This window comes from Triticum urartu, chromosome 5, assembly GCF_003073215.2.
Source record: "Triticum urartu cultivar G1812 chromosome 5, Tu2.1, whole genome shotgun sequence".
In the NCBI taxonomy this organism is placed as follows: domain Eukaryota; kingdom Viridiplantae; phylum Streptophyta; class Magnoliopsida; order Poales; family Poaceae; genus Triticum; species Triticum urartu.
Genome location: NC_053026.1, coordinates 561,339,383 through 561,353,143, shown reverse-complemented (window position 1 = coordinate 561,353,143; position 13,761 = coordinate 561,339,383). Strand labels below are relative to the sequence as shown.

The 13,761-nt window shown below is 47.1% G+C and overlaps 1 protein-coding gene across 1 annotated transcript; it reads right to left on the bottom strand.

Annotated features, from left to right (window-relative positions):
* Positions 1-2,338: 2,338 nt before the first annotated feature.
* LOC125510725 (leucine-rich repeat receptor-like serine/threonine-protein kinase BAM1) lies at positions 2,339-6,670 on the bottom strand. The gene is made up of 2 exons (XM_048675974.1): positions 3,856-6,670; positions 2,339-3,197 (listed from the first exon to the last, which is right to left on the bottom strand). The coding sequence occupies exons 1-2, from the start codon at positions 6,458-6,460 to the stop codon at positions 2,701-2,703; spliced, it is 3,102 nt and encodes a 1,033-aa protein (XP_048531931.1). The 5' UTR covers positions 6,461-6,670; the 3' UTR covers positions 2,339-2,700.
* Positions 6,671-13,761: the final 7,091 nt, after the last annotated feature.

The window sequence follows — 13,761 nt, the reverse complement described above, 5'->3', positions numbered from 1 at the left end:
AAGTTCGACGACGAGTGATCTATGGCGTCGAGGGCCATCTTTTTTGTATGCCCGCAGGTGTGCCGGCATGACCACGGGAGCCGCGATGGCGTGGTCGAACTTAAGTCCCATCATTTTTTGTGTGTTGGCATATGTGCCGGCCGACTGGTGAGTGCGTCAGCATGAACTGTGATATTTTCTGAAGCCGGCATTGTATGCCGGCGCTGGCATGGTGCCAGCATGAGACATGGCCGCTGGCATGATCGGCCGCGGGCTTTTTTTTATTTAAGTTGAATGCGGACATGAAATGGGTCGGCGCGTTGGACGCATTGTCGACCCAAATGTAAAACTGGGCGGATGCCGGGCGGACGGCCGACCCAAACGGATAAATGCGCCGTGTCGCCCCATTGGAGTTGCTCTAATGGACGAACCTTGATCACCGCCCGATCTCTCGGGTTTTACACTGGACACGGGGCGGAAATGGGGTTACGTGACCTTAGTTTAGGGCATCTTCAAACAGGTTGTATGTTAGTCTTGTTGGTAAATTGTCCATGTCATCAACCAACAAGCTATCATACAACTACTCCAATGGGTTGTATGTAAACTATCCAATAGATGGTGAGACAATAAATGTGATTGCTCTCTATTTCACCTTGGAGCTTGTGCAAAGGTTGTTGGTTAATCTACATATAACTTTGCTCTCTCTCCACATTTAATACATGCCACATCAACACTATGTCCTAGGTGGCAAATTTATCAACACCTATCTCACAACTGTTGGAGATGGCATCTCCAACAGGTTGTATGTTAGTCTTGTTGGTAGAATGTCCATGTCATCAACCAACAAGTTATCATACAACTACTCCAATGGATTGTATGTAAGTTATCCAATAGATGGTAAGAAAATAAATGTGATTGCTCTCTATTTCACCTAGGAGCTTGTGCAAAGGTTGTTGGTTAAGGGTCTGTTTGGTTTCAATAAGTCACCCGACTTATAAGTCAGGTGACTTAAAACTAGTGACTTATAAGTCACGCCTGTTTGGTTGTCACCTGACTTATAAGTCACCTGACACACCTTTCCACATCAATCAACATCATGCAGGTGGTGGGACCCACGCAAAAGGGGGTGACTTATAAATTTTAAGTTGGGGTGGAGCAACTTATGACTTATAAGTTGGGGTGACTTATAAGTCGGATCTGTTTGGCAAAATAAGTCACTTTTTTTCACTTTTCGACTTATAAGTTGGTGACTTATTTGGAACCAAACAGGCCCTAAACTACATACAACTTTTCTCTTTTTACATTTATTACATGCCACATTATTACTATGTCCTAGGTGGCAAATTTACCAACACCTATTTTATAACTGTTGGAGATGCCCTTATGTGAGGCTGAGGCCATGCCAATAATTGGACGAATGGGCAAGAGTCAGGAGTCAGGAGTGGCCAACACAAGCAAACACAGGGTGCGATCCAGATTGGAGTGCGGTCGTGGCGTCTCGTCTGGTTGTGGATGTGACCATTCTCTTTGGACGCATGCATGCATGCATACAACGGGACGGGACCGAAGAAAACGGCAACAGTGGCACGGTACAAATGCACCATCGATCGGTAACAGTCCAATCTGGAAAACGGCGGCGTAGTCGCGTAGAGATCTCGCCGGCGTAGCGACGGAGGCCGAGGACGAGGGCAGTTCACGCTACGTGAAGAAACTCGATCGACACCCCTGGATTGATTTTCCGTTCGAAAAGCGCCGGAGCAAAACCAGTGTAGATCAGATCAGATCAGATCAGGGGAACGAGGAAACGAGGGAGAGGGGCCGTGGAAAGGCACGCCGGCCGTTCGCGGTGCCGGTGCGTGCCCCCATCAACCATCATCCGGCCTGACGACGTCGCAGCGGCCGTGCGCCGGTGCGGCATGATTAACACCCATTCCCCACAGGGCCAGGGGGTCGCCGAGGCGCTTCATCGATCATCATTGGATTAGATGGGGCCTCAAAGCAGCGCATTATCTGACATTAGTCACAGATCAGATCAGATGCTGCCGCTTGGCTTCACGCCAAGGGCAAAGCATCGTTTGACATTCGCGAACCGGCTTCGATCAACAAGAATTCTTTCTTTGGTTGTCTCTGAACGTCAGGCAAAGTCAAAAAGGGAGCAGCATCAATCAATCGAACGCTTTGGCAGCACAAAAGCGCTTCGCAATTATCATCTTCCTCAGAGGCCAGAAAGAAAGCGCTTTTCTTTCTCTGTTAGCAGCAATGGTGGTACTACTCTTGCTATGAGAACTGGACATGAGACGAGCCCACTACAACAATGCAAATATTTGAAGATCAACACGAGGCACTTTAAAGAGGACCATGGTTCCACAACAAAGATTTAGATTCTCATGCTGGACCGGACCGGACCGGATGGACAGGAAAGGAGCTTGACATTTAGGGTAGATGGCTACTACTGATACTACTACTACTACTACATTGCACAAGGAAAGATCATCAAAGGCTCCACTACCACATAATCCCTACGGCTACAAGCAGCAAAGCAAAGTACCAAACACACACACACACACACCAAACTGGAAGCTCTTGGACGCCCCACCACCAAAGCAGCTTGGATATGTACAGCACACCAACAAGTCTTTCACTCAACGAACCCTAGATTCAGGCCTAGGCTTGCACGATCGAAGAAGCCCGCATGTTTTCGCAACGGATGGACTTGGATGATCAGATGCTGATGAGATCAGGAGGCGGCGACGACTCCGAGCTTGTGTGCTGCTGCTGCTGATGATGATGATCTTTCGCGTCGCCGGTCGGAGCGTCAGTGGAACTGGTTGGAGCAGGAGTGTTGGATTCAGGTCCTTCGCCGGAGAGAGGAAGCTCTTCCTCTCCATCACCTTGGTTGGCAGCTGGCTTTGGGAGCTCGCTCAGGATCTGCACGACCTCACGCATCGTCGGGCGCTGCACACTGTGCTCCTCGGTGCACAGCAAAGCGACGTAGAAGACGTGCATCACCTCGTGCACCGGCACGGTCGACAGCCTCGGGTCCAGGATCTTCATCACCTGCTCCTTGTTTGGGCCCGTCATCATCTTGACCCACTGGACAATGTCGACGCCGTCGCCAAACTCCCCCACGGGTTTCCGCCCGGTGACGAGCTCCAGGAGCACCACACCGAAGCTGTAGACATCGCTCTTCTCGTCGACCTTGAGGGTGTATGCATATTCTGGAAAGCCACAGATAACAGAGCAATGCGAGATTGATTAGTTAGAAAGTAATACATTTATGTTTTTTGGCAGCTAGAGGAACATCAAGTGAAGAGTGCAAACATAGAATTGAAGTAACTGAACCTAAATATACATACACAAGGAATGCCAGCTTTCATGAATCAAAAGCCTCTTATGGACTGACTGTAATGAGGTGGTTCTAAAAAGGGACGTTAGGTTTACAGATTTCATTCAGAACAAATCAAAGAAAGCCTCAATGTTTCAAGTTTTAATAACTACATCTTGATAGCAATTTGCATGGTTGGGCTTGGGAAGTAAACTCTCATAACTTGACCAGTGTCAGTAAGCATTGAAATACTCATCAAAACAGCTACCAAGTCTGAAGTGAAAGTCATAACAGTACAGTAAACAGTTGTTTAGGGCATGGTACAGTTTTCTAACAAGCCTATGCAAGAAGCATTAAAGTCCTCATCAAAACAACTACCAAGTCTGAAGTGAAAGTCACAGTAGTACAGTAAACAGTTGCTTAGGGCATAGTACAGTTTTCTAACAAGCTTACTATGCAAGAAGCATTAAAGTACTCATCAAATCAGCATTATATATGCATTTTGAGAATAGTCAGACTGAACCTAATTAAAAGAAGACATGTTTTAATACCTGGAGCAATGTAGCCATATGAACCAGCAATGGCGGACATGCATTCTGATGCGCCGGTGTCCTGCAAGAATTTCGCCAGCCCGAAGTCGGCCACATGAGCTTCAAAGTCAGAGTCAAGAAGTATATTGTTTGACTTGACATCACGGTGAAGTATCAGCGGTGAACAATCATGGTGCAGGTAGCACAGCCCCTTGGCAGCTTCAATTGCAATCTTGTACCGAGTGTCCCAGTGCAGGTGTTCGCCCTTCTTGCCATGGAGAAGCTCCCCGAGACTGCCATTGGGCATATACTCATACACCAGTAGGTTAGTCTCATTGTTTGAGCAGAAGCCTAGCAGGCGCACAATATGGCGATGCCGAATCCTCCCAAGTGTTTGTATCTCAGCGGAGAATCCATGGTCATGCGATGAGCCACGGACCATTGCAGAGAGCCTCTTCACGGCCACATGATCACCATTGGGCATTGATCCCTTGTACACAGTTCCAGCCCCGCCTTTGCCGATAATGTTCTCCTCTTTCAGGGAATCCAGCACATCATCACAGGTGAAATCAAGGCGCTGGAATGCAGTGAGTTTCCACATCCGTGCATCACTGGCTTTCTTCAACGACCGCGCCTTCAGAATTGCGGCGGTAGCAAATATAATGGAGCAAAGAAGCAAGCCTAACACAATGAGCAGCTTGATGGTGCTAGACAGCCCTCCATGGCCATGGTTGGTGTGACCAGCATCAGCAATGCCAGGGCGGCATGGACCAAGGTATGGTCCACACAGGTTTGGATTGCCAACGAAAGATGTGGCATTGAAGTAGCTGAACTGGCCGGTCCCTGGGACGAGCCCGGACAAGTTGTTGTATGAGAAGTCGACCGCCGTCAAGCTCTGCATTGTGGAGATGGATGGAGGTATCTCTCCATCAAGGTGGTTCTTGGACAAGTTGAGGTAGTTCAGTATCCTCATTCCAGAGATGGCCGGAGGTATCCTCCCAGAGAGGTTGTTCCTGCTCAAGTCCAAGTAAGTGAGCAGCCGGCATTTCCCAATCTCCGGCGGCACACCCCCCTCGATCGCATTGCCGCTTAGGTCAGCCTTCGAGAGCTCCTGCAGCCGCCCAACCTCGGCAGGCAACGGGCCGGAGAACGAGTTGCGATCAAGCAGCAGCTTCTGAACACCAGAGAAGTTTCCAATGGATGCCGGCAATGCACCGGTGAGCTGATTGTTGGACAGGTTGATCTCCCCCAGATTAGGCGCCGCGGGGCCGACCACGGCAGGGAAGTCGCCGGTGAGGAGGTTGTCTTGCAGCTCGACCTGAGTGAGCTTCTGCAACTCGAAGAGCCCCTTGGGAATGGAGCCGTTCAAGTAGTTCTCTCCCAGACGGATACGGCTCAAGGATTTGCACTGGCCGAGGGAGTCGGGGATGGAGCCGAACAAGGAGTTGCCGAGGGCGATGAGCGTGTGCAGCTTGCCCCCGGCGCAGAGGTCCGGCGGCAGCGTGCCGGTGAGCCTGTTGGAGGAGAGGTCGACCAGCTGGAGGCGGTTGTTGGCGCCGAGGCGGCGGGGCACGCTGCCGGTGAAGTTGTTCTCCCAGAGCTGCAGCACCTCGAGGCTTGGCAGGTCGCCGACGAAGTCGGGGATGTCGCCGCGCAGCTTGTTCCGGAACAGGTTGAGCAGCGTCATGTTCTTGAGGTGGGAGAAGCTCGGCGGTATCTCGCCGGCGAGCGCATTGTTGGAGAGGTCCAAGGAGCTGAGGCTCTTAAGGCTGCCCAGCTCGGACGGTATGGCGCCGGTGAGGCCGTTCACCTGCAGGAACAGGGTGTCGAGTTTCTGCAGCCTTCCGAGCTCCGGCGGGATCTTCCCGGAGAGGCCGCAGTTGGCGGCGTCGAGGCGCACGAGGTCGGTGAGGTTGCCGAGCTCCGGCGGGACCCCACCGGAGTAGGCGTTGTAGTAGCCAATGTAGAGCTCCCTGAGGCTGGTGAGGTTCCCGAGCTCCGGCGGTATCCTGCCGGAGAGCTCGTTGCCGGAGAGGGCGAGGTACTGCAGCCGCGTCCAGCGGCCGTAGTCGGGCGGAATCTCGCCGGAGAAGAAGTTGCCGCCGAGGTGGAGGTGGCGGAGCAGCGGCATCTGCGCGACCTCGAGCGGGAGCGGGCTGGTGAGGTTGTTGTTGTAGAGGTCGAGCACGCGGAGGCCGCGCAGGCGCGCGAGGGCCGGCGGTAGGGAGCCGTTGAAGGCGTTGTTGGAGAGGTTGAGGTGGGTGAGGAAGCGAAGGTGGCCGAGCGCGGCCGGGACGGGGCCCGAGAGCGCGTTGGCGCCGACGTCGAGGCGGAGGAGGCCGCGCAGGCGGGACAGCGCCGGCGGCAGCGCGCCGGAGAGGTTGAGCCCGCCGAGGGCCAGCCCCACGACGGCCCCGCGCGCGCCGCACGACACGCCCGCCCACGCGCAGTGCGCGTACCCGCCGCCCGTCCCGTTGCCCGCCGGGGCGGCCCAGGAGGCGAGCGCGGCCGTGGGGTCCGACAGCGCCGCCTTGGCCGCGAGCAGCGCGTCCGCGTCGCCGTCCGCCGCGGCGCCGGCGGCGAGCAGGACGAGGAGGAGGAGCGGGGGGAGGCGGCGGAGATGCATTGGGGTTTTGGTTTGCCTCGCTCTCTGTCGGGGGAGGTGGGGGAGGGGGCTCACGCTCCCGGCGAGGCCCGGAGAGTGGAGACAAAGGCGAGGGGGAGTGTGAGACGGGAGGGTGTGGTGTCGTCGCGCCTGGCTCTTTGGACACGAGGGCGCAGGGGGCTCGTAGAAAAATGTGATTTTTTTGGGGTTTGGTTTGGCGTGGTGTGTGGGGCTTCTGATTTTGGGGGATTGGGTTGGGCGGGTTTTATAACGTGGTCTCGGGCTCGGGTCGGGGCCTCGGGCGCAGCGGCTCAGAGACACGGCCACTTTGACCCAACCAATGCTTTTGTTTTCAATCTGTTTCTTATTATAATAATGCTGTGATTTCCTCGTAGAGAACAATCTATACTCATTTCCTGTGCTGATTTGGTTGGAGGATTCGTCTCTAGCGGTGCACGCTCCCGTGGTGGTGGTGGTGGTGGTGGTACACGAGAGCTGTCATTTCCGATGGTATTTGAATGAAACGCGGCAAGCCCGGTAAGAATTTTGAGCCCAACGTGTCGACTCGATTTACAGCCCTCTTCCACCAGCGAGAATCTCTGAGGAGAGTAAACATCTCATTTTGTTCCCAACGTTACAATAGTTTCCCAAAACTTTTCACAAAAACTACTAGTATATAGTTTTAGGGTTTCAAACCGATCCATCAAGTCCTATTCTTAAAATTCTTGTAATTTTTTTTAGACTATTTAATAATAATAATAATAATTTCTGAGGCACAATTTATGTATTCTTGTGAATGTCGTTAAATTTTAATTTTATGTATGATTTCCCTCATTCCTCTTCTTATTACTTGATTTCTAAAAAGATTTCACCAATCTTCCTGTTTTTGATAAACATGCTCGTTGAGCCACCACCTGCGAGAGAACCGCCACACATTATAATTACGCAACTCCCGATAGGGGAAAGAGGCAAATCTGCATCTTTCCAACAGTTTAATGGACGAAAAGCCTCTTTGCATTGCAGTTGGGTACCAAATTTAGACCGTAACAGTTGTTAAGTAATTGAAATGCCAACAATTTGCCATTTTGGATGTTTTGTAGATTAAAAAACATTGGAAAATTTTCAGCCAGGCTATATGCTTTCCTAAAATCAACCTTCATCCAGTAAGGCATGACACTTGTGTTTTTGAAGTGACGACAATGATCCAAACTGACGCTCCACGATGCGCACCCTCAAAATCTTCCCCAGCCCATCCCGTTGGGGCCAAGGTGACAAGTTGAGCACCTCCTGAAGAAATCCTTGTTGTAGCCTTGGCTGAAATGTGCGTTCACCAACAACGCCTTCATCATTGCAAACTCTAAAAAATACAGTTAATTTGTGCATGAGTGAAATCACCTAGTGAACTTTTTGGTTGGGAGAGGTTAAAACTACAGCATTAACGGCCAAAACTACGTGCACGTGTCCATGAGTTATTGGACTGTCGTATGTCATACGTCAAATCAGATTTCGGTTGGCTGCCATATTCAAGATGAATCTAACCAATCAGATGGCAATATAGTAGATTTGTGCGTTCACACCAACAACGCCTCTATTATTTGCAAACTTTAGCAAATATAGTAGATTAGTGCACGAGAAAAATAAACCGGTGAACATTTTGGTTGGGAGGAAGTTAACTTCACAGCATTGATGGCCACAACTACGTGCACGTATCATTGGATTCTTGGAATATCGTACGTTGCTTCGTATTTCAGCTGGTTGGCCTTCTTCAAACTTAATAAATCATATGGGAATAGAGTAGATTTATGTATTTGCCCCAACAATGTTTTCATCGTTTACAAACTCTAACCAATACAGTAGATTTATGTATTCGCCCCAACAACGTCTCCATCATTTACAAACTCTAACCAATACAGTAGATTTATGTATTCACCCCAACAACGTCTTCATCATTTACAAACTCTAACCAATACAGTAGATTTATGCACGAGGAAAATCATCTGGTAAACATTTTGGTTGGGAGGAGGTTTACAATACAGCACTGATGGCCACAACTACATGTGTCCTTGGATTCTTGGAATGCCGTATGTCATACGTCAATTTGGATTTCTGCTGGTTGGCCGTATTCAAGGGGAAATTGTTAAACCGTATAGGAACAAAGTAGACTTGCGCGTTCGCACCAACAACACCTCTATCACTTGCAAACTCTAGCAAATATAGTAGATTCATGCATAAGAAAAATCCTGCGGTGAACATTTTGGTTGGGGTGGGTTAGCACTGCGGCATTAACGGCCACAACTACATGTGTATCCTTGGATCCTTGAAATGCGGTATGTCATACGGCGATTCGGATTTCATAGGCACAATTTATGTATTCTTGTGAAAGTCGTTAATTTTATATATGGTTTCCCTCGTTCTTCTTCTTATTACTTGATTTACAAAAAAAAATCACGTATTTTCCCTGTTTTTTTATAAACATGCTCATCGAGCCACCACCTACGAGAGAACCGCCGCATATTATCATTTATCATTAGGCATCTCTCAATAGGGCAAAGGGCAAATATGCATCTTTCCAACAGTTTAATAGACGAAAAGCCTCTTGTATTGTAGTTGGGTATCAAATTTAGACCGTAACAGTTGTTAAGTAATTGAATGTAACAGTGTTAAGTAATTGATATACTAACATTTTATCAAGGGATGTTATCCTGCACACGCTTGTTGCGACCAACGATTTCCGACAAGAGCCTACGATGTAAACTTTCCATTTTAAATATGGAAGGGCACACTCGGCCCCACCAGTTGAAATCGTGGGGGTGATTTTTTGATGTTGAAGACACATGTGTTGGGCCCTTTTGTCCATGTTCGAAAGCATGTACCGCATGAGGCTAATCGCGGGACGCGCGGCCGCAATGGAGCCTTTTCCCAATTCGCCATTTTGGATGTTTGTAGATTAAAAAGTATTGGAAAGTTTTGATCCAGATTATTTGCTTTCCTAAAATCAAACTTCATCCAGTAAGACATGAAACTTGTGTTTTTAAGTAGCAACAATGATTATAAAATACCACCCATACTGGCGTAGCACGATGCGCACCCCTGAAATCTTCCCTGGCCCATCCCGTTGGGGCCAGGGCGACAAGTTGAGTACCTCCTGAACAAATCCTTGTTGTAGCCTTGGCCGAAATGTGCGTCCGCACCAACAACACCTTCATCATTTGCAAACTCTAGAAAATACAGTTAATTTGTGCACAAGCGAAATCACCTTAGTGTGGGAGGTTAACACTACAACATTAATGGCCACACCTACGTGCACGTATCCATAAATTATTGAAGTGTCGTATGTCGTACGTCAAATTGAATTTCGGTTGGCTGCCATATTCAAGGTGAATCTAATAAATCAGATGGGAGTACGGTAGATTTGTGCTTTCACACCAACAACGGCTCCATTATTTGCAAACTCTAACAAATACAGTAGATTTGTGTACGAGAAAAATCAACTGATGAACATTTTGGTTGGGAGAAGGTTAACATTACAACATTAATGGTCACAACTACGTGCACATATCATTGGATTCCGGAATGTCGTACCTTGCTTTGTATTTCAATTGGTTGGCCTTCTTCAAACTTAATAAATCAGATGAAAATATAGTAGATTTATGTATTTGCCCCAACAACGTCTTCATCATTTACAAACTCTAACCAATACAGTAGATTTATGCACGTGGAAAATCATCTGGTGAACATTTTGGTTGGAAGGAGGTTTACAATACTACTATACTAGCTCCCTAGTTTCTAAGGCCTCACAAACAATTGAGATCTTCAATTGGAATTTGATCACCCCGATTTTTCGGACTCAAGGGGGAGGGGGCACGCGGCCTGCCCTGGCCGCCCCTCCCTCTCTTCACTAAGGCCCATCTAGGCCCATTAGTTCCCCGGGGGTTCCGTAACCCTCCGACACTCCGGTTTTACCCGAAACCACCCGAAACACTTCCGGTGTTTGAATATAGCCGTCCAATATATCAATCTTTATGTGCTGACCATTTCGAGACTCCTCGTCATGTCCATGATCACATCCGGGACTTTGAACTACCTTCGGTATATCAAAATACATAAACTCATAATACCGATCGTCACCGAAAGTTAAGCGTGCGGACCCTACGGGTTCGAGAACTATGTAGACATGAACGAGACACGTCTCCGGTCAATAACCAATAGCGGAACCTGGATGTTCATATTGGCTCCTACATATTCTACATAGATCTTTATCGGTCAAACCGCATAACAACATACGTTGTTCCCTTTGTCACGGTATGTTACTTGCCCAAGATTCGATCGTCGGTATCTCAATACCTAGTTCAATCTCATTACCGGCAAGTCTCTTTACTCGTTCTGTAATGCTACATCCTGTAACTAACTCATTAGTCACATTGCTTGCAAGGCTTATAGTGATGTGCATTACCGAGAGGGCCCAGAGACACCTCTCCGATACACGGAGTGACAAATCCTAATCTCGATCTATGCCAACTCAACAAACACCATCGGAGACACCTGTAGAGCATCTTTATAGTCACCCGGTTACGTTGTGATGTTTGATAGCACACTAAGTGTTCCTCCGGTATTCGGGAGTTGCATAATCTCATAGTCATAGGAACATGTATAAGTTATGGAGAAAGAAATAGCAAGAAACTAAACGATCATAGTGCTAAGCTAACGGATGGATCAAGTCAATCACATCATTCTCTATTGATGTGATCCCATTTATCAAATGACAACTCTTTGTCCATGGCTAGGAAACTTAACCATCTTTGATTAACGAGCTAGTCAAGTAGAGGCATTCTAGTGACACTCCGTTTGTCTATGTATTCACACATGCACTAAGTTTCCGGTTAATACAATTCTAGCATGAATAATAAACATTTATCATGATATAAGGAAATATAAATAACAACTTTATTATTGCCTCTAGGGCATATTTCCTTCAATAAGCTCTACGTTCACATACAACGGGTGCAAACCAGTTTTGCACAAGCAGACTACTCGGGTTAAACTTGACGAGCCTAGCATATGCAGATATGGCCTCGGAACACTGAGACCGAAGGTCGGGCGTGAATCATATAGTAGATATGATCAACATAGTGATGTCACCATTGAAAACTACTCCATGTCACGTGATGATCGGACATAGTTTAGTTGATATGGATCACTTAGATGATTAGAGGGATGTCTATCTAAGTGGGAGTTCTTAAGTAATATGATTAATTGAACTTTAATTTATCATAAACTTAGTACCTGATAGTATTTTGCATGTCTATGTTGTTGTAGATAAATGACCCGTGCCGTTGTTTCGGTGAATTTTAATGCGTTCCTAGAGAAAGTTAAGTTGAAAGATGATGGTAGCAATTACATGGACTGGGTCCGTAACTTGAGGATTATCCTCATTGTTACACAGAAGAATTACATCTTGGAAGCACCGCTAGGTGCCAAACCCGCTGCAGGAGCAACGCCAGATGTTATGAACACCTGGCAGAGCAAAGCTGATGACTACTCGATAGTTCAGTGTGCCATGCTTTACGGCTTAGAACATGGACTTCAACGATGTTTTGAACGTCATGGAGCATATGAGATGTTCCAGAAGTTGAAGTTAATATTTCAAGCAAATGCCCGGATTGAGAGATATGAAGTCTCGAATAAGTTCTACAACTGCAAAATGGAGGAGAATAGTTCTGTCAGTGAGCATATACTCAGAATGTATGGGTACCACAATCACTTGACTCAGCTGGGAGTTAATCTTCCAGTTGATTGTGTCATTGATAGAGTTCTTCAATCACTGCCACCAGGCTACAAGAGCTTCATGATGAACTATAATATGCAAGGGATGGATAAGACGATTCCTGAGCTCTTCGCAATGCTAAAGGCTATGGAGGTAGAAATCAAAAAGGAGCATCAAGCGTTGATGGTCAACAAGACCACTAGTTTCAAAAAAGGGTAAATGGAAAAAGGGGAACTTCAAGAAGAACGGCAAACAAATTGCTGCTCAAGTGAGGAAGCCCAAGTCTGGACCTAAGCCCAAGACTGAGTGCTTCTACTGGAAAGGGACTGGTTACTAGAAGCGGAATTGCCCTAACTATTTGGCGGAGAAGAAGGATGGCAAAGTGAAAGGTATATTTGATATACATGTTATTGATGTGTATCTTACTAATGCTCGTAGTAGCGCCTGGGTATTTGATACTGGTTCTGTTGCTAATATTTGTAACTCGAAACACGGGCTACAGATTAAGCGAAGATTGGCTAAGGACGAGGTAACAATGCACGTGGGAAATGGTTCCAAAGTCGATGTGATCGACGTCGGCACGCTGCCTCTACATCTACCTTCGGGATTAGTTTTAGACCTGAATAATTGTTATTTGGTGCCAGCGTTGAGCATGAACATTATATCTGGATCTTGTTTGATGCGAGACGGTTATTCATTTAAATCAGAGAATAATAGTTGTTCTATTTATATGAATAATATCTTTTATGGTCATGCACCCTTGATGAGTGGTCTATTTTTACTAAATCCTGGTAGTAGTGATACACATGTTCATAGTATTGAAGCCAAAAGATATAAGTTTAATAATGATAGTGCAACTTATTTGTGGCACTGCCGTTTAGGTTATATTGGTGTAAAGCGCATGAAGAAACTCCATTCTGATGGGCTTTTGGAATCACTTGATTATGCATCACTTGATGCTTGCGAACTATGCTTCATGGGCAAGATGACTAAGACTCCGTTCTCTGGAATAATGGAGCGAGCAACAGACTTGTTGGAAATAATACATACTGATGTATGCGGTCCAATGAGTGTTGATGCTCGCCGCGGGTATCGTTATTTTCTTACATTCACAGATGATTTGAGTAGATATGGGTATATCTACTTGATGAAACATAAGTCTGAAACATTTGAAAAGTTCAAAGAATTTCATAGTGAAGTGGAAAATCATCGTAACAAGAAAATAAAGTTTCTGCGATCTGATCGTGGAGGAGAATATTTGAGTTACAAGTTTGGTCTTCATTTGAAACAACGCAGAATAGTTTCACAACTCACGCCACCCGGAACATCACAGCATAATGGTGTGTCCGAACGCCGTAATCGTACTTTCTTAGATATGGTGCGATCTATGATGTCTCTTACTGATTTAGCGGTATCGTTTTGGGGTTATGCTTTAGAGACGGCTGCATTCACGTTAAATAGGGCACCATCTAAATCCGTTAAGACGACGCCATATGAACTGTGGTTTGGCAAGAAACCCAAGTTGTCTTTTTTTAAAGTTTGGGGCTACGATGCTTAT

What these genes read in the sequence shown, in the direction of transcription:
- LOC125510725 (XM_048675974.1), bottom strand. Translation starts at nt 6,460, where the DNA reads ATGCATCTCCGCCGCCTCCCCCCGCTCCTCCTCCTCGTCCTGCTCGCC. An exon ending in ATATGGCTACATTGCTCCAG is followed by an intron (nt 3,198 to 3,855) that starts GTATTAAAACAT and finishes GTGGCTTTCCAG; the next exon opens with AATATGCATACACCCTCAAG.